Below are 22,892 nucleotides of genomic sequence, written 5' to 3'. Positions count from 1 at the left end.
AGGAAGATCTGGGTGCATTGTTTGTCCTGTTAGAAATGTTTCCATTATTTGTTCTATGAATGTGATGTTATCGCCTGATGGGTGGTAGATCGTGTGCAGTTTGCATACTGGACTGTTGTTCAGAATATCAATGCATAAGTATTCAGATGAGGATAGAGTAGTGTTGTGTGACTGTTTCACTGACGTTGTTTCGGTGTATGCAAGCAATACTTCCACCTGGTCTACTTGGGTGTATCTACTCTTATGATGTTGTTGTTAGGTGGAACTAATAAGTCAAGTGTAGGTGTGGAGGAGTCATTTAGCTAGGTTTCAGTAAGGAGTAATAGGTCCAGCTCGTGTGCAAGTATGAGGTCTGCGATGTCTGCCGCATTCTTCACTGTCAATCTGCAATTGAGTAGAATGCATTTCAAGTGCGGTGTGGTCTAATCAGTGGTTATCTTAGTGATGGGCACTTGCTTAATGTTTAATTTGTTTATGTTTCTGTACCTGAGCCTTGGTTTTCTGTGTGTGTTTGTAAGAATTGTTTGTATTCCATCCAGATCTGGTCTGTTACCGGAATCTGTAGAATTATATGATAGAAGGACGGTGTGAATGTCACCATTGGAGAGAGGATCTTTGAGTCTTATAGGCCGAAGGTATGCGTTGGGGCAGGGTATTGTTCTCTATCTCAGATGGAGAAATTCTGAGAGAGTTAGGGTTACATTGTTTTTGGGGCTACAGCGGTATTTAGTATCTGCAACCTGATTGTGGTTATTCTTCACAGGAGTTTTGCAGTTCCATCTGTTGTTTGCCAGCTCTATGGTGATGCTTATTAGATTGTGGAGGTTTGCCTCAAGTAGTCGTAGGTCCCGTGTAATTTCACCAAGTTTGGAATCTAGTGATGTGTGAGAACAAGAGATTGAGGTTTGGGTCCCAGGGCCCGGAGAGGGGTGGGGTGGGGTTAGCAGTGCACAAAGCTGTTGTGTTAGAATGCTGCTAGTCTGGAAGAACCATTCTGTAGAATGTAGAGGTGTAAATGGAATGGGGGGTTAGGAGGGAATCTGGTGAGCTGGGCAGGTCTTATGTTGTGTGATATTGTTAAGAAATGGGTTATTGGGCATCATGGTTGAGATGTTTTGGGCCAAAGGGAGTGCCTTGAGAATATTCGATGTCCATGAGGGTGTGTGTGTTCAGCCGTTAAGGTGATAGTCAAGGTGGAGTGCTCATTTTCTTGGCTGTGAGTCACTGTGTTTGCTACTTTAGCGGTGTCATAAGGGGGTAGAATAGTTTGGTGCTTCATGGATATGGCCTCATGTTCCTCAGAAGGTGATGGTGAATTGGTGAGTGTGTAGCGCACCATGGGGGAACAAGGAGGGAAGGGGTAGAGCGATTAATGCAGCTAAGGTATATGAGGACATTGCTGTCGGTTCCTGAGGGAGTGTGGCGGAGTTAGGATATCCTTGTGAGGAGGCATGTTCATTACTAGTTATAGAGTATCTGATGATACAGAAAGTGTCATCCAACATGTGTAGGTTTCTGTCTGAAGATTGGCTAAGGAACATCCCATTATTGTACAGGGAGATGGTTGCTTCAGCTCTGCAGGCGATAGAGGGGGCTACCAAGTTTGAGCCTATGTGGAATTTTCATGGATGCAGAAATCTGGAGTTGAGAGAGCAAGGCTTTCCTCCATTGGGCTCTTCTTTTAGTGTAGAAAATAAGATCTCTTATTACAACTCCTTTATTTTTAGCAGAAGTAGGGGTCAGTAATTAGCGTTTAGTAATACATTGTATTTCAGTCATTCTCCCAGTTTATTCGAGCATTTTGAATTGATACATTGTATCGCATTGACCCTGGTCAATCGGAATGTCCCTGGTTAGGTACAGTGAGAAAAAGTCTCTGGGAACGCTCTCCGGTTATTAATGTGACACTCACAATTCTTTAGAACTTTAAACAACAGTTAAACAACGTCAGTGCAAAATAGTGGACAGTTTAAACGCAATATAAATTAGTGTAAGCTCGGCTCATTTGACTTTAATGTAAAAAGAAAAGAAAAAAACAACTCCCACAAGGGCATTTCCAATCAAAATCGCTTTCATGCCATTTTCTGCAGAAGTGCACATGCTGCCTCTGTAGTATCAGCATCACACTACATACACACACAAACATATAGGAGGTGTGTGTGTCTATTTATTTTATTTTTACTTCTACAAAGAGAGCTTTCTGTACTCTACAAGCTGCGCAATAAATAATAAATATGTAAACACCCTTGGAAATGCTTGCTGCAGGAAGAAAATATGTAATTTAGTAAAGAACACCCCCCCCCCTTCAACCTGTAGGTGCAGTTCAGTGGCACAAGGGATGATTTCCCAGAGGCTGAGATTTAAATTGCGTTGCTGCTAAATTCCTCCGTAGACCTTTTCAGAATCGGGTGATGATTGCAATCAGAAGAGGCAGCGTACCATATAGTTTGTCTGCAGCATTGCACATGCTTTCAGATAAGTCTTGGTTTGTGTTTGATTTCCACTGAACTCGGAATAGTTGTTTAAAAATCTGCTTCTGAAAGAGGGGGCGCATCCGCTAATGAGGGGCTCCAGGCTCCCTCCTGAGGGTGCGGTGGGTGCAGGGGTGGATCCCAGATGCTCCGCTCCTGCTCACGAGAGACTGGATAGCTCTTGCGCTGCTTTTATCTCAACGCGAAAACAACGGTTAATGGACAGAATGCAGAACAATGTCATCATACATTCACCCCAGTACAGAGATCTGGGCCTAAATCCATCATTTTTTTGCTCACCGTGCCATTCCAGTTTGAGCTAGCCTGGCTGAAGAAGGGTGACATACCCTGAAACCCGTCCTAGGATGCTAGTTTCCGGTCCAGGGAGGACCTGGCCTGGCAGTTCGGTCTGGACTGTTCCCATGGGGCACAGGGTCAAGACTGATTTGCATATGGCTGGGTCCAAACTGGGGTGGCGTAGTTGGCAAAAGAACGATTAATTTAATCCAGATCTTTTGACTGGTGGAGAATGTTTGCATTGTCAGCATTCCGTCCATCATTTGTTTGCTGTAACATTTATGTCAACGCGTTCAGGATGTCTCCTAATATTTCTTTCTATGTTTGTGCCGTGGTAACTTAAAATGGTTGGTTCTCGGCACTCTGCTGCTGTTGTCTTGCAGTTCCATCTGGAAAGAGGCAGTAAAGAAATTCAGACGTTTATTAATTTAGCAAGCTAAGAAGCTTCAAACCTGCAGTGTTAATCTGGCGGGAGTGGCATTCAACCTTCGTGCTGTTGGAATTAAATATGTGATGTGAATAAAAATCCGCCGTACTGTGCTATGTTTCATGCGGAATCCATGTTCAGGTCTACCTACTGCCAAGCCCCCGTCTTACATGTGAAGGGCTCCTTCCTGCGTGGTTGTATACAGTGGTTGAAGGTCTTTTTTTTTTTAAAGTATGGGAACTGTGATGCTCTATGCAAAGGGATTTGGGTGTGTGAGGGCGTGGGTTAAAAAAACAAATATTCTGTAACTTTTTTCTGTCTTTCACCTCTAGGTAACTACAAAATAAAACACAATTTCAATGAAAATTAAATGCAAGTGATGTTAATCAGTGGGAAACAGTTGCAGCCGGCACGGTTCACTGGTGGCGGTGCGGGGGACACGATGTAAATATATATATTTTTTTTTAATAAACCCTTACCAAGCCGGCGGCTCCTGCACAGCCAGGCTCCCCTGACCAATCACAATGCTGCAATGCAGCGTTATAATTGGTCTGAGCGTCCTGGTTAGAGGCTCAGCCATGGAATGGGGGCCTGGGCATGTTCTTCACGCAGGCTGTAATGCAGCCTGCTTGGAGAACAGGGATAGTGCGCATCAGTCGTGGCCGGCATGTCTCACGGGTGGGGGTGAAGGAGGGGGTCGTGCTTAGGGTGGACGCGCGGGGAGGGGGAGGATTAATTTAAAATTAAAATAAAGAAAAAAAAAAGCTACCTTACCTTCATTGGCCCGGTCCCGCATAGTGTCTGCTCCTCTCCTTTGAATCACAATGCTGCAGTGGCAACGTTGTGATTGGTCAGGAACCCGACCAGCCAGGCGTCATTGGGAAGGCTATTTTCTCCATGTAGGCTGCATTCAGCCTACATGGAGAAAAGGCAGAGTGTGCATGACTGGTTTGGACAGCCCCAGGGGGCCGGCCAAACAGTCAGCACCTTCAACAGTGGGCAAGCCACTCCTCCCCTGCCCTAGAGCAGGACCGCCCATCCCACCAAACCCTTCTGCTTTCTTGCAGTGCGAGAAGCAGAAACATAAAATGGTATTCAAAATACCATTTTATGTTTCTGCTCTCGCACTGCGAGAAAGCCGTGGGGCGGCGCTCCTCCGCCCTCATGGAGGAGCCGCCCATGGTGCACATGACTGTTTAGCCAATCCCAGAGGGCCGGCCACACAGTTGTGTGTACTTAGGAGTGGGCAAACCACTCTTCCCCTGCCCTGTTCCAAGAGCTGAGCAGCCCCGCCCCACCCGCAATGCGGCACAGAAACATAAAATGATAATAACTCAGTTATTATCGTTTTAGGTTTGATTTATTTGCTCTACTTAAAAGCAGTAGACTCTCCTCTGCCATAGGAGCAGCCTGGTGGGAAATGCTCTGTTGAACATTGTGACACCTCTATTAGTTAATGCACTTCACCAGAGCACTACAGAATTTAACTCTGATTGGTACAGTGAAGAATAGTGACTTGTGTATGTTTAGTGCCAAAAGGTCCTCGTCTGTGACAGGAGGCACGGTGAACATGTAAGTCATTATTTAAACTTGCATTACACACAGTATAAAAAGGCAGCTACAGAGTTTGCAAAAAGGATTAAGATTACGTGCTTCCAAAATATAGAGTTTAGTAATACCTAGACTGTATGTAATGTAGTGCAATTGTGTTTTTTCATCTGTCATTTAAAAGCACAGAATTCACAGCTTAACTGGTAGCTCCCTGACATCTCTCAAAAAGAATAAATGTGTGTCATCAGGAAGCTTCAAGTGATTCCGCCGATTAAAGCCAATACCGGCTTCCGTGAATCCTTTACATTTGCAGATTGACCAGTTGTGCATGTTGACATTTCTTTCAGGGAAGCAGGCACCATGGTGATTAGGATTGTTTAGCGGTCTACACCTCCCTCGGTGTCACATTTCAAGAAAGAGTCCCTCCCATCCAATTCAGCTGAAGTATTTCAACCATCATAATTAACCGTCCCAGGACTGTTGTTTTTTTCCACTCAAAGTAGGAGAACTGTTTTTCTAAAATGAAAAAAGTATGGGCTCGTTGTGCCCCTCTGATCCCCCCCCTACTTCGACCACTGGATGATTGTGTGATTGTATGTATGGGTACTAGGATTAATGTAGAGTGAACCTGGCTACAAATAAACAGAGTCCAGCAAAGAGCCTTCTGCCCCCCAAAGTCAAACTAACAGCCAACATTGTGGCTATACAGACTCCACTTGGGGAACACACACTTTTTATCTTCGGTGATTCCATGCAAAAGCTCCCAGTTTGGGCCTGACTTAAAGAAAGTGTGATCTTAAACAGGGTGTCTTCAGCAAGATATACGTTTGTAAGATGAGTAACAGCCACACAAACGTGTTCCCCTTCGAAAACCTGCTACTCTGATCATATTCATGAATTGTGTCAATTCAGGCGTGAAATCCCATTGAAAAAGGGTTCTGACTGGGGTTCTGCGATATTTGGGCTTTCTTGGGCCAGCATTCTTCCATGCAACAGACAAAGTCTTGAAGGTGAAAAAGTTGGATCTCTTAAATCTGTTGGAATTGAGTCGTTCATGTACTTCACATTTACTTCAAATTTATAAGCTGTGTCCCGTCCCCAAAAGCACACAGATTATTTGTACTTCTCTTTTTTCTTCCATTCACCTCTAGGTTTGCATACATTGTGGCGACAGTGTTGTTGAGCGTGCTGGTGAGAAAACTGCGCTTACACCCAGTGCCAGGGCAGGTCATCGAGACGCGGTATGAACTAGTGACATCGCCAAAGGAGGAGGCATGGATCACTGTTTCCAAAAGAAGCTAAGAACAAGCAGCTCCTTCCAGCAAGTGCCTACATTTCGAAAAGTACTGCTTCATGCCAAGTGGGGTGCTGAAGCACTCAGGGCTCTACTCTGAAAAGTCAATAGGGACAAAGATGGTGGTCAGCAGCTCCGGTGATGGGCTTTGCCACCTGCAATCACTTCCTCCTGGGTCAAAAATAGACCAATAAAATTGACAGAGTACAACTCGGACCCCAATAAATGTCAAACTTGAATCCCCTTTTACACTATAAAATTCACTTTCATAGAAAAGGTTTTTTTATCACATTAAAGTGGAGAAAATGGTGGTGTGTCCAATTCATTATTTAGTGATAAGTTTTTTTGCGTATGGCTGCATTGTCATCTTTTTTAACTGAGCCGAACTCTCTTACTTGCATGCTCTTGCCCTTTGCCTGGGAATAGCAATCGCTTTATTCACTACTTAAGGTATTAGCTATGATGAAAGGCTCTCTTAAATTCTTGCTTCGTGGTCCAAGAAAGGATTTTCAGCATTGCCATCTGTCAAGAAAAAGTGAAGCTCTTGCGAAAGAAGCAACAGCTGCTTGACCCACAGAGGGCTGACTTTAGTGTCAATAAGAATTATATTCTTGTTTATATTGTCAATTCATATATATATTGCTTGGGTTCTTTTTTAACATGGGATTGGAAAAACGTTATTAAAAGCTTGAATTACATTTTTAAAATGCACCTTCTCTCTTCATATGTTCCTGCAGTGTGGTAAAACGAATTATCTTTTACCCAAAATGTCTGACGAACATACTGAGATATTTTTGGGAAAACATTTGGTTGTAACCTGTGTTGTATTCATCTGGTTTCTTACTCCGTAGCTGCTCAGCCAGTGTGAATATGATACATGGAATGTTGATGTGAGAGTCTTGAATGGAATGCTTGTGTGCCTGGATGCTTGAGTGTGTCAGTTGGTGTATGGGCAGAGCAGCAGGCAGGCTGCTCCTGGTGGGGCTGCATCTCTACAACTCTACTACCTGTAACTGATCTTAATAAATCTACGTGAAACTACATCCTGACAGCGGACCTCGTCACTACAGATTTTTGGCAACGATTCATAAAACGAAACTATGTGTGTTTTTAAAGGGACTCTGAAACAAGAAATCTCTAAAGGAAACCTACAATACTAAGAAGAGACCTCCATTTTGAAGTACAAGGCGTGCCAGCCCCACCAGTGTCTCTTTCACCGGACAGCCCCAGCCTGCTTGTACTTCACTGGGTTAAACATTTGGAATTCCTGGTACAGTTACAGCTTGTGTCATACTTAGCACTTGTCAGCGAACACCCCAGCTTAGACATTTATTCAAGTGAGTAAGTGGTGTGAACCTCACCACTTCCACATCTTTTCAATAAGTACTTTCTACATCTATATGGATTTTACCTACAAGCTAAAGTCTGGAGCCACCCGGTGCACGCAACGCATGCGTGCCGCCATTTTGATATTAGTTACTTCACGCAAGCTGCGGGGCTTGCTTGCTCGGTATTGGCCATCCGGTGCAGCGCAATGTACATACTACATTCTTCCTTCAGTATGGTGGTTTGCATGGATACTACAAAAGATCCCCGCACGTTTGTATTGAATTGTAATTTGCACTCAAGCTGTGCCTGACAGCAAAGTTAGCAAGTCTACTGGCAACATCGAGGCACAAATCCAAGAAGCGCTGATCAGTTTACGTCTAGGAGAGGTACGGGGCATCTGTCTAGACTGTGCTCATAAGCAACAATCTGCCCTAGAATGAATCAAAGTGAAACTTTGACCTAACTTTATATTTTAACGACCTACAGGGAGGATTACGCTTGAGAACTACTCACAATATGAAAAGAATTTACATCTGTGATGTGCTGTGTATTGTTAGCATTCTTAGTCACTAGTCTCCTGCCATGGTTTTCTCTCTTCTTTTCAAGTGGGGTGCACAATATGAGGCTCTGTCTATAGTAGCACTACTCTGGTGAGAGGTCGCTCACCGGCGATAGTTCCGTTTAAAGGAATGTAATACAAGAGACATAGACAGTTAGTCTTTACCCTTACTAGAGAGGTGTTTTAATGGGGGTGTCTCCCTTTTCAAAGTTGATGGGTTTTAGTCTCTTTCAATGTTGGGTTCACAGTTCACGGGTGTAGTCTCCTTTTGCTTCACACTTTGTTTTTGTAGTGGGTGTCAGTCCCATCTATGGAGCCTGTAGTAGGTTTTAGTCCCATCTACTTAGTTCTAATGGGTACGAGTCCCAGTGTTTCTGTTCGGGTGTCCGTCACCTGTTTCCTCTACATTGTTTATTCTTTCTTTCCATTTCTCATGTACTTTGGTCTTAACCTGTTATTTCATTTTCTCTTTCTCTTTACTTACTCTTGCATATCTCTGTTGTATTTTCTACTTTGCTCTCGCATGATTTTTCTTGGTTTCTTTGCTATGATCCTTTCACCCTTTGGGTTCACTTCTCACTTTTTGTCTACTTTTCAATTTTTCTATGTCTTGGGGTTCTCCTTGTTTGAACCTTCTTGTTTGTGGTTGCTATTTTTGTTTTGTAGAAGAAGGGAAGGTATGTTGTAATCTGTGTTGTATTTATCTGGTTACTTACTCCCTAACTGCTCAGCCAGTGTGAACGTGATGCATGGAATGTTGGTGTGAGAGTCTTGAATGGAATGTTTGGGTGCCTGGATGCTTGAGTGTGTCAGTTGGAGTATGGGCTGAGCAGCAGGCAGACTGCTCCTGGTGGGGCTGCATCTCTACAACCTGTAACTGATCTTAATAAATCTACGTGAAACTACATCCTGACTGTGGACCTCGTCACTACACGTTCGTTCTCATTTAGAATTTAATCCTACCTCCTGCCTTTGTGACCAAATCGACTCCAGCGAGAAGTTGACTGTAACCCACTTACTCGCCATGTGCGATCTTCGGAAAGCACTGTCAAGGTTCTTTGATCTGAGCTCCACACTCCTTATTCTTTCTTCTGTGACTCACTGATGTAGATTATCTCATGATAAAGAGTTTAGGAGAAATAGTAAGACCAAAGTAGTTCAAAACACCTTTTCATTTAGCTCAAAAATTTGGAAATCCAAGATGTATTTATTTTTTTAAAAAGATCTTGTGTTAGTCAAGACTTTTTGATTTTACTAACATTTCATGTATAATAAACTTACTTCATATGGCATGTCTGCTAGCCCTCTTCATACATTAGTTTATTGTCATTAACAATTTTTTTCTGCCCACTACTGTCATACCGGATGGGGTAGTGGGCCAGCCCACATCTGCTGTTTCACACGGAGCACATCCATGACAATATAAGCATTGACAAAGCCAAAAGGCTGGTGACAAACCCCAGACTTGGTGGCTTTGCCAATGCTTTGCCTGAGGCCATGCTTTGGCACATATAGCTAGTCACTGACCCCACACAAAGCAGGACACGCGCTGAACCCCATTTTCACGTCCAGCAGCAGAATCAGGTACAACTACACTTCAGAACACACCTGGTCGGACCACTCCATCACACTTTACCATCACCGGACTTGCCCGCACCATCCCCAACTGACATAGCGCTGACTTCTGCAGCTGTTCCAAGGTCACCTAGCAACAATGGGCGATGCCCTCGCCACTAAACAGCCCAAAGACACCAACGTGGATCAGACAGTACAGAATTTCAACGGTTGGATCACAAGCGTTGCCCCCCACCAAACCTGCCAAAACCGACAGACCCTCCAAACAAGCCATCTGGTACACCCCGGAACTCAGCACGTCAAAATGCAGATGCAGACAACTAGAAAAAAGATGGCGCACTAGCAGGAACCACACTGACAAAGCCACCTTCAAATCAGCCATTAACAACTAACACCGACTGATCAAAGCAGCAAAAAGAGAGGCCCTGACCCACCGGATTGACACCAGCACCAACCAAGCTAAGGAACTCTTCATCATCCGAGTTCACCTGCCCATCAGCCACCGAAAGCTCCATCCCATCATCAGAGGAACTCTGTGACGCCCTCGCCGACCACTTCCACAACACAATAGCGACCATCTTTAAAAACTTTGATCCCCAACCCTCCGACACTCTCAGCCTCTAATCAATAGCCACTGCCGACCACCAACTTACAGCATAGTAACATCTCAGCACACCTAACACAGCCACCCTCATGAACTCATTCCACTTGGGGAGACCTACTGACCCCTGCCCTCATCAACTCTTCAACCTCGAAAGAGACGTGATCATCATCCAACTCCCCGCCATCCTCAACACCTCATTTTCCACTGCCACGTTTCCGATGCCTGGAGACACGCCGAGGTCCGAACCCTCCTCATGAAACGCTCATTAGACCCCAACGAACCCAATGTCCCATCTCACTTCTCCCCTGCCCCGCCAAAGTCCTGGAGAAGGCCATCAACTTCCAACTCGACGAACTCTTGGAGAGAAGCAACTTTCTGGACCCTTCTCAATCAGGAATCCAAACCAACCACAGCACCGATCGCACCAACAGACAACATCCACGCCCTACTCGACACAGGAGAATCAGCTGCCCTGATCCGCACCCTTCAACACGGTCTCCCACCACCCTCTCATTGTCTCACACGCCTACAAAGCCCTCCATGACCAAGGACCCGCCTACATGAACCACTGTCTGTACTTCCCCTGACCCCCCCCAACCAGGAACCTCCGCTCTGCACACCTCGCCCAGATCCCGCACGTATGCTGCTGCCTTGCCGGAGGATGCTCCTTCTCCCATCTTGCTGCCAAAACTTGGAACACCATCCACCTCTGCACTTCGCTGACCGACTTCAGGAGGGCGCTCAACTCCTGGCTCTTTGAGTGAGACCTACAGCAAGCGCCTGGATACTCTTGCGGCTGACAAGTCACGCTTTATAAATCCTGCTTGATTGATTGAGTGATAATGAAGTTGGAATTCCACTCTAACAGGACTCTGCTCAGCTGGACAGCTAAGCTGGCATGAGAATGGATTGTCTTGTAAGCTGGTAGTGACAGAAGATGTCCCTCATTTCACTTGCAGTTGAGCTTTCTTGTGTGCAATATGCTTTTATGTCACGCACACCGTGAGCTAAATCACTGAAGCCACATTTGAAATCAAGCTGCTTTGCCAGGTCTGATTGGGTGTACTCGAAGTCTAAACTCCATAGCACTGCAAGCTTCCGTGCAGTACTCACTGGTGTGCATCACATTCCGTCTTTAGTCCAGGCCCTCTAGGGCAATGTGGGGGATGTTTCGGTTTGAAATGGACACTTCTCCACAAGATTCAAACATAAGCACCAGGGTGCCTCAAAAGGGCAGTCCAACAAATGGAAAATTGGCTATATATTTAAATTACTGCATGCCTGGCTGACATTTGAACCAGTGCTGTGGAGGGAAAGTCTCTGTAACCCAGCAACAAACTATTGAACCAACCAGAGGGGTGCGTTGGGAAGCCTGCCCTATTATGTAGGCAGCCAGAGCAAATTGTCTTTGCACTGTTCTGCCAGGGAAGGTCAACAGTGGTCCACATGTACAGAGAGAAAACTCTGGACCATTGCTTCTCTGTTCCTCAGAAAAACGTCCCCCCCACCACCCCACACACACACAAATAAATGCTGATTGGGTGCGAAAATATGGTGGCCTACCTGCTGTTCAGTTTTGCCTAATGAACTTTTGATGAAATCGCTTTTCGGCAAAACAACCCCTGCAACGATCTTTAAATATGGCGGTCAGTCCTCTGCCGGGAAGGCATGTGTGAGGACCTCTGCTGACCAAGGGTGCCACTCACCAGACTTTAGAGTAACGCCACAAGCGTAAGATCACTAGAATGCAGTGTGGTGAGGCCAGAGGGTTTAGAATCACTGTCTAAAACACACAGGGTGAGCCCGAGTGCTCCTGTACTCGAGGTGGCAGTGAAATAGGGTAGCAGAAAAGTCGAGATCGCCTCTAATTAATCAGAAGGCGACACCGTATGGGTGTTATTGCCAGAGTGCCTGAATAATGTGACACGCGGTTGCAAATGGGAAATAAACGTGCTAAAGACAGTGTAGGGCAAACTGGTGCAAACCCTCCTATGGTTGCCTATACAGCGCACAGACCTGCGGCAGCTCTTCTGTGAGCTAGGTCAACCCATAATTAAGGCACACTCGTTTGCTTTGGGTATGCACAATCAGCAGTGCCCGCGCTTTGGCCTCAATTATTCCGATTAAAGGCGTGGGGGGGGGGGGTTCAAAATAGGGGTGGGCGGAATTTACGGAATTGCGTTACGCAAATCTCCGTGAAACGGTAAAAAATCTCCGCGAACACGCAGAAATTCCGCGAACACGCGGAATTGCTTGTTCGCGATGCTTTTTTCCTATTCACAATTACTGTTTGCGTGCTCGGGGAGAAATATCTCGCGAACACGCATTTTGAGAACGCGAACAAGCAAAAATTTCGCAAAATCGCGGAAAGCAGACTTTTGAGCAATTTCGCGTTCTCCGCGGAACGCGAAATTACGCGAATTCCGCAAATTCCGCGAGCGGAACGGAATTTACCGCCCAGGCCTAGTTTGAAATCTAGCAGCACACTGGTGTGTCATTTCGTGTTAAATAAATCTAGGGCCATTCATTTTGATGAAATAAATGGCGTGGTTCGCTTTTTGTTTGTTTCTTTTTTTGTTGCTTTGCCCTTTAGTGCGCAGCACTGCTGTCTGGGGATTCCGTAGACCACCCTGGGAGTATTTTTTTTAAGTCTTTGCCGCGACATACTGCTTCCAGATGCAAAGGCTGGGTCTTTCTCCTCGTTAACTACCTTCTGTGGATGGGAAGCCCGCCCTCCCCCCTAGCCTGTGTGCACCTCGTCAAAAGGCACTGTTGTATCAGTAAAGCTAGCAAATTAGCGCTTGTTTGTCTTTGAGTTCCGCCACGTTTCCATGCACATCATTATTCTAAACTGAAAAAAATATCTAAACCTAGAGAAGACACCACGGGTCGCCGCTCCAGCCTGCTGTGCAGCTGGAAACGCACACGTAAGACAAATAGCCTTTACGTCGGGGAGGCTTTAAGGGAATCGTGGATGTGTTCCGAATGCTAAATTTCAAGATACACATCTTAAAGAAAGGTTGCCATAACAACGCGTACTTTTTTGCGTGCGTGTGTATAAGCAGCACCATTTCTTTTTTTTAATGGCGCTCTCTGTTAATCATGACTCAGGCACTGCAGCGAGAAGCTGCGACCCTCCCACTCCAGCAGGAAGAAGTGGAAACAAGAAGCGCATGCAAAGGATGGGGAGGCTAAAAATGATCACCTATTTGACACCACGTACTCAGAGGAACCCTAAGGCGCCCCTCCCTGCGGGGCCAGCGGTGTGCCTGTGGACAAAAGCCTTAACCGGATCCGAGTGACTAATACCCCCTTAATTGAACATTTCCACCTGCTTGCTGGCGTATTACGGCTGCGGGTTTACGGTGTCTCCCCAGGAATGTGCAAATGCCGCCCTTGGGAACGCGCTCGCTCGGCCGCGGCGCCCGAGCAGTGTGGTCGTGTGCTCCGTTGAGGCCTGCGGTGCTGCCAAAGGCCGACACGCTAGGTTAATAGAACAGCGTGTCCCCTGTTGCCGGGGCGCATTATAGCCAGATAAATGCTCCCAGTGGCACATGCTGTACACTAACCTTCAATAGATCTGTCAGCGGCAGCATTTTCCTATTTTACACCCCCTCAGGAGCCTTTCCTCCGCACAACCATGCGACCTTACCCGTCATTGGTTACTGTCAGATACATTACGGCTGCCACAGGCAGAAGAAAGCAAGTCACGGTTCTCTTTTTTTCGTTGTTTCCTTTGTTTTGTTGCTGTGCTTGATTTTTTGGGGGATTTTTTTTACTTTTTCTCTGCACAAAGATCTTTCCTCATTTTCCTGTGTTGCGTTCTGCATTTGAATTGGCGCGCAGTGTGAGGAACATCGAGCAAAATAGCAAAGGCAATTGACTAATTTTTGACATCCAGAAGCATTTGCCTCATACTAGTTAAGGCAGGCGCCCGTGAAGGTATATGCTATTCATCAAGGCCGCCTATGAGCCAATTGTTATTGCACATTGACGCAGTGTTCAATGATTTTGCTGTCCAGTTGTAGAGCAGAATGTTCACTGCAGGGACGTAGCTTCAATTGGTGCAGCAGGTGCAGTGGCACCGGGATCCGGATGTCTGATGTGCAGTTATGGGGAAGAGGTGTGGTGCCGTGGCTAGAGCGACTGACTCTGGGGATCACAGTTCGATCCCCGGTGCCGGCGGCAGATTAGCCCAGCACCATGTGACTCTCGGCAATAGCTTGCTTAATCTTCCAGGGGGGCCCCACCCAGCGCCTAGAGACCCTTACAGGGGATTGTTTGCGCTTTACAAATGTGGATTATTATTATAGTACTGATTTTAGCTGTATTTTATAGTTAAAACAGCAGCAAGAGTTCCCATTACATTCTTTGCACTCGCTGGATACAATAGTTCCTTTATTCTTTTGTATTCGTGCTCGAAGTCAAGACTTCCACCCAGAGCTCTTCCAGCCGCACACTTTGTGTAATAAAGCAAGTTTCTGCTTCTCTCACTATCTTAAACCATATGTTCGTAGAAAGGGCCTTTAGATTCTATATAAAAATGACATTCATTACATTGTGAACTCATAAAAACTCATTCGGTGTGAATGTTTTATACACTCCAGTTTTGCTTATATTTTAGTTATGATAACTAATAAAAGTATTCCATTACAGCTTAGTCGATCAACATGTAAGTACAATAGTGCCAGATCCATAGAAAGATCCACTCTGCAATTTCAGAATAGATTTACTTGGCTCAAGGGAGAGGCAGATAGTTTGAAACATAACTACTTCAATCCAATGAATCATGTGTCGTACAGGTAAAAACTGAAGGAGCGTTCTAAACTCAAGATGGCCAGATATTCAGACTAACCACCGACTGTGTGTTTGAGTTCTTTATATTCACCTTATTTTATCTGGATAGCCTGATAATTTGTCATGGATCTGGCACTACTGGACCTAAATTTGACTCCCCAGCTTTAGTGTTGTTTCTTCAATCCACTTATGAAGTTCTCTTACTCTCCTGTCCAAGCTCACAAAGTTATCTCTGATATTAAGTTGTCCTCAAAGATTTCACTGCTTCCCGCCGCCCTGAGGAACATCAGCCCCCTCACCAGACCTTTGCAACAAGCTTTTGGGATTCTTCTGTTACAAAATCACCTGCATATACAGCAACTTTGACCTTCAACTGAACCCCATCATTGTCGCAACTCAACTTCCCAACCCGGCTGAAGAATGAACCCTGAGCTTGTAACCCACCATCACCACTGTCAAAATTGCTGCTACTATGAAAACCATCCACCCGGTGGCCCCATCTGACTGTTGGCCCAGCCATGCTTTAACCAAAGAATTCCTACCAATCAGCGAAGTACTAACACCCAACCTTGATGCCTCCATCGATTCTACCACAAAGAAACATGCCACCGCCATGCCTCTGCTCAAGAAACCAACCGCTGACCCATCCATGTTTTCCAAATACTGATTCATCCCCCTCCTATCATATGTGGCAAAGATCCTAAAGAAACTAATTTGCCAATGCCTCACTGACCTCAGCAATCACCATCAGTCTGAATTCAGTCCCAACCACACTACAGAAACAGCACTCATCGCCACCACAGACGACAGCCGCATGATCTTTGACAGAGGAGACACGGCAGCCCTCATCCTCCTGGACCTCTCTGCTTCTTCTTAATGGGTAGAAAATAAGCGGTCAGCCTGGCACTTTACTTCTCAGAAGCCTGAAAACTCATCTGCGGAAGGCCTCCAGATTCATCGCTCAGTCCCATCCTCTTCAACACATACATGATCTCTTTCTCCAACGTCATTGTCGCACATGACACCAACATCTTCTCCTAAGCAGACCACACATAACTCATACTCTCCCTTTCGGGCAAGACCCCAACACAAGAAACAAGTTCACCACCTGCATGACCGAAGTTGCTAACTTGATGAAAGCCAACTGTCTCAAGCTCAACAATGACAAGCAAGAAGTAGTGATCTTCAGCAAGAACACCTCCTTGTGGGACACCAGCTGATGGTCTGCTGAACTCGGACCCACACCTACACGAGCACCCATGATAGGAACCTCAAAATGATGATCAACAACAAACTGGACATTACCGCACAAGTCCACACTGTCACTGCATTCTGCTTCTACATCCTGAAGATGCTGTGGAAAATCTTCAAATGGCTCCCAAGCCACACTAGAAAAACTGTCACTCTCTGCAGTGGCGCATTTAAGTAGAGTTTGGTGCCAAGATATAGCTGAAGAGGGAGACTTGGACTTCCATTGCAAGGTTATCGCTCTTTTTGTCAGAAGAAAGGCTACATTTGCAAGGACGGAAGCAGCACAATCTTTCATCAATCAATCAGTACATTTATAGAGCGCACTTCTCACCCGCGAGGGTTTCAAGGTGCTGAGGGTGGGGGGGTGCTGCTACTGCTCGAACAGCCAGGTCTTGAGGTGTCTCCTGAAGGTGAGAAGGTCTTGGGTCAGTCGGAGGTGGGTGGGGAGGGAGTTCCGGGTCTTGGCGGTGAGGTAGGAGAAAGATCTGCCGCCTGTTGTTGTTCTTCTGGTGCGTGATACGGTGGCGAGGGCGAGGCTGGCTGAACCGAGTTGGCGAGTTGGGGCGTAGAACGAGAGGCGTTTGTTGAGGTATTCGGGTCCGGCGTTGTGAAGCGCTTTGTGTGCATGGGTGAGGAGCTTGAACGTGATCCTCTTGTTGACGGGGAGCCAGTGCAGGTCTCTCAGGTGGGCGGTGATGTGGCTGTGGCGGGGGATGTCCAGGATGAGTCGTGCGGAGGCATTCTGTATGCGTTGCAGTCTTTTCTGTAGCTTGGCCGTTGTCCCTGCATAAAGTGCGTTGCCAGAGTCGAGCCAGCTTGTGACGAGGGCTTGGGTGACAGTCCTTGTTTCCGTGGGGATCCATTTGAAGATCTTTCGTAGCATGTGGAGGGTGTTGAAGCAGGAGGAGGAGATGGCGTTGACTTGCTTGGTCATAGTGAGCGATGAGTCCAGGACGAACCCTAGGTTGCATGCGTGGGCGGTGGGTGTCGGGCCACCAGAGTCGTTCCAGGCGGAGGGGGATGGTCCAAGGATGAGGACCTCCGTCTTGTCTGTGTTCAGTTTTAGGCGGCTGATCTTCATCCATTCGGCGACGGCCCTCATTCCTTCTTGGAAGTTGGATTTGGCGGTGACTGGGTCTCTGGTCAGGGAGAGGATCAGCTGGGTGTCGTCGGTGTAGGAGAAGATGTTGTGGTCGTGTGCGCGGACGATGTCGGCGAGGGGGCTCATGTAGCTGTTGAAGAGCGTCGGGCTGAGTGATGAGCCTTAGGGTACGCCGCAGATGATCTTGGTGGCCTCTGAGTGGAACGGGGGTAGGCGGACTCTCTGGGTTCTGTCGGTGAGGAAGGAGGAGATCCAGTCCAGGGCCTTTCCCTGGATCCCTGTGTTGTGGAGACGTGTTTTTAGGGTGCGGTGGCAGACCGTGTCGAAGGCAGCTGAGAGGTCTAGGAGGATGAGGGCTGTGGTTTCTCCGTTGTCGAGCAGGGTTCTGATGTCGTCGGTGGCGGCGATGAGGGCGGTCTCGGTGCTGTGGTTGCTGCGGAAGCCAGACTGGGATGGGTCGAGGGAGCCGTTGGTTTCGAGGAAGTTGGTCAGTTGCTTGTTGACTGCTTTCTCAGTGACCTTTGCCGGGAAGGGGAGCAGGGAGATGGGCCGGAAATTCTTGAGGTCCTTTGGGTTTGCTGTCGGCTTCTTAAGGAGGGCGTTGATTTCAGCGTGTTTCCAACTCTCAGGGAAGGTGGCAGATTCGAAGGAGCTGTTGATGATGTCTCGGAGGTGGGTTGCGATGATGGTGTCTGCTTTGCTGAAGATGTGGTGAGGGCAGGGGTCGGATGGAGAGCCGGAGTGGATGGTGTTCATGATCTGGGTGACGTCTTCGGTGTTGACGGGAGTCCAGCGACTGAGGAGGGCGGTGGTGGGCGTTGGTTCTGCAGCTGGTGGAGGCGTCTGGTTTGCAAAGCTGTCGTGTATGTCGGCGATCTTGCAGTGGAAGAAGGCCGCAAGGGAGTCGCAGAGGTCCTGTGAGGGGGGGATGTCGTTGGAGTTGGAGCTTGGGTTGGAGAGTTCCTTCACGATGCTGAAGAGCTCCTTGCTGTTGTGTGCGTTGTTGTCTATGCGCTCTCTGAAGGCCATTCTCTTGGCGATGCGGATGAGCTGGTGGTGTTTGCGTGTGACGGTCTTAAGGGCCTCGAGGTTTTCCGCAGTCCGTTCTTGGCGCCAGGCTTTCTCTAGAGTTCGGCGTTTTTTTTTTTAGTCCTTGAGGTCTGTGGTGAACCAGGTGGTTCTCCTGCTGTTGTGCTTGTTCGGAGGGTTCTTGATAGGGGCGTGGGTGTCGGCACAGTTGCTTATCCACTGTGTGAGGTTTCGGGCGGCGGTGTTGGTGTCCGAGGCGTTGGCCGGGGGCCCTGGGCGAGGGCGGCGGTCAGCTGGTCAGTGGTGACTTTGCTCCAGCATCTTCGGGGGATCTGCGGCGGTTGGATGTATGCGGTGAGTTTCTTGTAGGAGAAGTGGATGCATCGGTGGTCGGTCCAGTGGAGAGTGGTGGTGTGGCTGATCGTGACGTTGGTGCTATCGGAGAAGATGGGGTCCAGCGTGTGGCCTGCGTGGTGGGTCGGGGTGTTCACTAGTTGCTTCAGTCCAAAGTTGGAGAGGTTGTCGAGCAGGATGGTGGTGTTGTTGTCGTTGTTGTTCTCCAGGTGGGAGTTGAGGTGCCCCAGGAGGATGTAGTCTGTGGTGGCGAGGGCGTGCGTGCTGACGAAGTCGGCGATGGATTCGTTGAATTGTGGGTGTGGACCCGGTGGTCTGTAGATGAGTGTTCCTCTGAGGGTGGTCTTGGGTCGGTGTGGATCTGGAAGTGTAGGTGCTCGGCAGTGCTGAGAGTTTCTTCGGTGCTGGACGTGACTCTGAGGGTGTTCCTGTGGACGATGGCGATTCCTCCTCTGGGCTTGTTGGTACGGTCCCTCCGGATGATTTTGTAGCCGTCCGGGATGGCAATGGCGATGTCGGGGGCCGAGGAGGCGTTCATCCAGGTTTCCGTCAGGAACGCAACGTCCGGGGCTGTTGAGTCGAGGAGGTCCCAGAGTTCGATGGCATGCTTGTGTACGGAGCGGGTGTTGAGTAGGATGCACTTGAGGTTTGTTGTTGTTTCCTGGGCTGGTGTGGGAGGCGGTGGTTCGGGTCCTGGTGTAGCAGCAGTTTCGGCAGGAGAATGGTCCGTGAGTGCGCTTCGGGTTGGCTTGGTAGCAGGCAGTCGAGCGGCCAGTGTTGAGTGCGAGGAGGGTGGCGGCGTCGAAGGTCCGTCGTGCATGGTGGGCCTGTCGGGGGCCAGGGGTTCTGGCGCTGGGCGTGGTCCAGGCGCGGACGGGCGCAGACGGGCACCGGCACTCATTATGTCACAAATGAAGCACTGTATAGGTCATGTAGATGCTGCTTGTGGATAGTGTTTGTGTATTGTGAATGGAGTTCGATAAGCTTTGTGAAGCACAAAGTACTGTATTAATTTCTAGATATTAGATAGGGGAGCTCGAGGGTGTGAGTCCAATCCTTATCATGGAATACTCTGTCAGCCTCGTCTTCCCACTGCTCTCTGAGATGGTCTAGAACAGGAGACACCAAGGGTATAAGAGCTCTATAAAACTGTGAGATGTCTGTGACCCTGACCCATAGTATAAAAAGCTTGAATAAAAGAATTGGGTCAGGGGGGAGTCCAGGAGAACCGAATCCATATGTCTTAGTTTACGCAGGATTTGGAAATTATCCTCCTGTGTGTTTTCTCTCTGTGCCTCGACTTCCACTCACAACTATAGCACACAGAAGCATCAGAAAGGAAGCTGGGGCGAAGCGGGGCTGCTATGGCTGTCAACATAGTCCAGTGAGCTTGCCAACACTAAGTGAGTATGAATTTATTAGCCTGTCCTTTGAGGCAACTTTAGTTATATCTGCAACTATTGTTTTCCCCAAAAATCATACATAATATACATACTTAGAGGGGCTTTTGGCCAGTAGTCTTCATTCATTGTTTTTTCGAACTGTCAGCCACATTTTATTCCGTCCACTACAGCTAGTGGGTCAGCCCACGTTACCTATTGGCTTCCTTCTCTTTCAGCGACTGCACAAAACCTGTGCATTGTTACATACGCCTTAAATAGTTTTTCAGTGATAAACCAATCTCAAAGTGTGTTTTTTTCTTCGATTTTATTTGTGTTTATTATCTTTTAAAACCTGCTGTTTATTTTGCTTGTACTTATGGTTCCTAGTTTTGCTTTTGATTTATTTACTGACTCTTTTCTAAAAATGCTGTTATGAGGTGTTATAATGACATTGTGACTGCCTACAATGGATTGCTTGGTTAGGTGATGATTTCTTATAGTCGCCTTCACAAAAATAATGGTAAAATACCTTTCAAAACTGAAATTTTTGCCTTATCTTTAAAAAAAATCACTAGCAAATAAAGCTATACAAGTGAATGTTTTTTAAATTTAGCATTTTTCTTTCAATCGTATGGTGCCCACATTTAAATGCCAGTCTGTTTTCTTTTTGTGGCACATGCTTGCAATACAAAATGTAAACAAAACTCAACCATTGCACCAGCATGAGAAGCCTAAACCTAGTGGCATTGCCAGTGCTTATTGTTAAGAAATAACTATGCTGAGTAGCACCCTTAGCTATGCAGTGATCAACACAACTTTACCGATCACTGTGGATACGTTTTCATCATTGTCACAGAATGTGGCAAGAAAAGATGGCGGAGAGGAGGTGTGAGAGGCTGACACACCGAGGCTGAGGTGGGGGGGCGTGCGCGCGCGCGTGTGTGTGTGTGTGTGTGTGCGTGTGTGCGTGTGTGCGTGTGTGTGTATGTTTTGCAGACTCCTCAACACCTAGATGCATATGAGGGAGAGAAACCAAGGGGAGTTGTGTGAGAGAAACAGCAAGAGGAGTTGTGTAGAGGAGAAAAACAACATACCTTTTTCGAACAGATTGCCTTCTAAACAACCAGGAATGCTGGAAATATGTAAACAAATGCAAAGACGCAGGTTGTTCTTGGCATGAATCCCAGAAAAACACTTATATTCTCTCTGTCTTCTCTACAGAATTCACTGGTTTATCACTACAGATTGTGCCATTTTAAAGCAAAAATGTGAAACATTTCCTTTTAGTTTCTGATATTTTTGAAGGATTTGGCCTTTCTTCGCATTATGAAGGCACTGGCCGAACAGCAAGCATAAGGCGCTACATGATACATTTTGGTGACGCGCAAGCCAGCTTTAGCGGTGTTTGCTCCTATGGCAGAGCTCTAGTTTTTCTTCAAGTCACGCACGGCCAGAGACCAAACGCACAGTGCATAGTGAGAGCATTTCCATAGCACCAGAGGATTAGTGAAAACCCAAGGAATGTTAATTTTGACAGCACAGTGCATAGTGAGAGCATTTCCATAGCACCAGAGGATTAGTGAAAACCCAAGGAATGTGAATTTTGACAGCACAGTGCATAGTGAGAGCATTTCCATAGCACCAGAGGATTAGTGAAAACCCAAGGAATGTTAATTTTGACAGCACAGTGCATAGTGAGAGCATTTCCATAGCACCAGAGGATTAGTGAAAACCCAAGGAATGTGAATTTTGACAGCACAGTGCATAGTGAGAGCATTTCCATAGCACCAGATGATTAGTGAAAACCTAAGGAATGTGAATATTGACAGCACTGCAGGCAGTTGTACCGAACTACATTTAGCAGTAACCTGCACATTTAATGAACAAAAAGCAAGTTGACACCGCTGTTGACTTTTGCTTGGTCCTGTATTTCTGCAGTCATTTCTCCACCGACAAGTTAACGAGCCCATGTCGATATAAATTGCCACTGTGTATTGCTATTTTATTCATACAAAATTCTCCCAAACCGGGCTTTGCTCCAAATACATATTTTTGACCGTCAATCACTCAAGATAATATATGTTGACGACGTCACGTTCTGATGTTCCTGACCTTGCAGTGCACGCGCTGCATCTTTGTAGCTGGCCCAGACGCTCCAGGCGCGACGGCCTTGGCATATGAAATCATATCTGAGCCCTGGAGTCAGATGAACACCTCGCGCATCCTTGAACCGGCGAATGCCGCCTGCGGCGTTCAAGGTCATCTGAATATCAACGACCTCTTCTCATCATATGTGAGAGGGCGGGTGATCGAACCAATCCGCCATTGACGGGTGATAATGATACACAAATATACCACACTTCTGTAATTCACCTACAGCACAGAATTGGCTCGAGGGGCTGATAACATGTTTGTTGTCGAATATGTAGCCATCTCATTGATACTCATTTTATTAACGTTGGGAGATGAAAGGCTGAGTACATCACCTGCCAGCATTAGAAAAGGTGGCCAGCAGGTGTCCACTGAGATGCCTCTTCGTGATGTTTGTGAATAGCTATCCCGTAGCTTAAGACGTTTTACTGTTTTGTAGAGAAAGAGCGAATAAGATTTTATTTTGTAGAGCTGCCATAGGAATTGTATTGTTGTCAGAATCATTGGGTTTGAAACACGGTTCTTAACTACTCTGACGTCACAGACGTGATAAAATGAGCTCCAAAGCTGTTGTTCTGACGGAAGTTGATTTGCCAACTTCCTGGTCTCTGGAGACCTGAACAGGGCATGGGAATGCGCGTGGCATTCTTGCGTCACCGAGACCGGCTCCCCTGCGCACACCTGCACCTGCCGGGGAATAGTAGTTCCGCTGACGAGCT

The 22,892-nt window shown here is 46.9% G+C and overlaps 1 protein-coding gene across 5 annotated transcripts in view; it reads left to right on the top strand.

Moving 5' to 3' along the window:
- The window catches only part of CYP20A1 (cytochrome P450 family 20 subfamily A member 1), a 279,688-nt gene that overhangs the window by 230,245 nt on the left and 26,551 nt on the right, over positions 1 to 22,892 (top strand). Inside the window, exons 13-14 of one of the 5 annotated variants that reach the window (XR_014980004.1) lie at positions 3,528 to 3,639; positions 5,898 to 6,747. The exons of 2 other annotated variants lie outside the window; for them this stretch is intronic. Coding sequence is in view for 1 of the 3 variants with exons in the window: in XM_085648945.1 (XP_085505071.1) it covers positions 5,898 to 6,048 (151 nt within the window). In the remaining 2 variants the exon portion in view is untranslated. Of the gene's footprint in view, positions 1 to 3,527; positions 3,640 to 5,897; positions 6,748 to 22,892 lie in introns of those variants that run through there. 2 more of the 5 variants (XR_014980003.1, XM_085648945.1) reach the window with 2 other exon arrangements.

The sequence above is a fragment of the Triturus cristatus genome, chromosome 3_2, assembly GCF_964204655.1.
Source record: "Triturus cristatus chromosome 3_2, aTriCri1.1, whole genome shotgun sequence".
NCBI classification, from domain to species: domain Eukaryota; kingdom Metazoa; phylum Chordata; class Amphibia; order Caudata; family Salamandridae; genus Triturus; species Triturus cristatus.
Note: the sequence above shows the minus strand (reverse complement) of the source record. Positions and strands in the feature narration are given on the sequence as shown.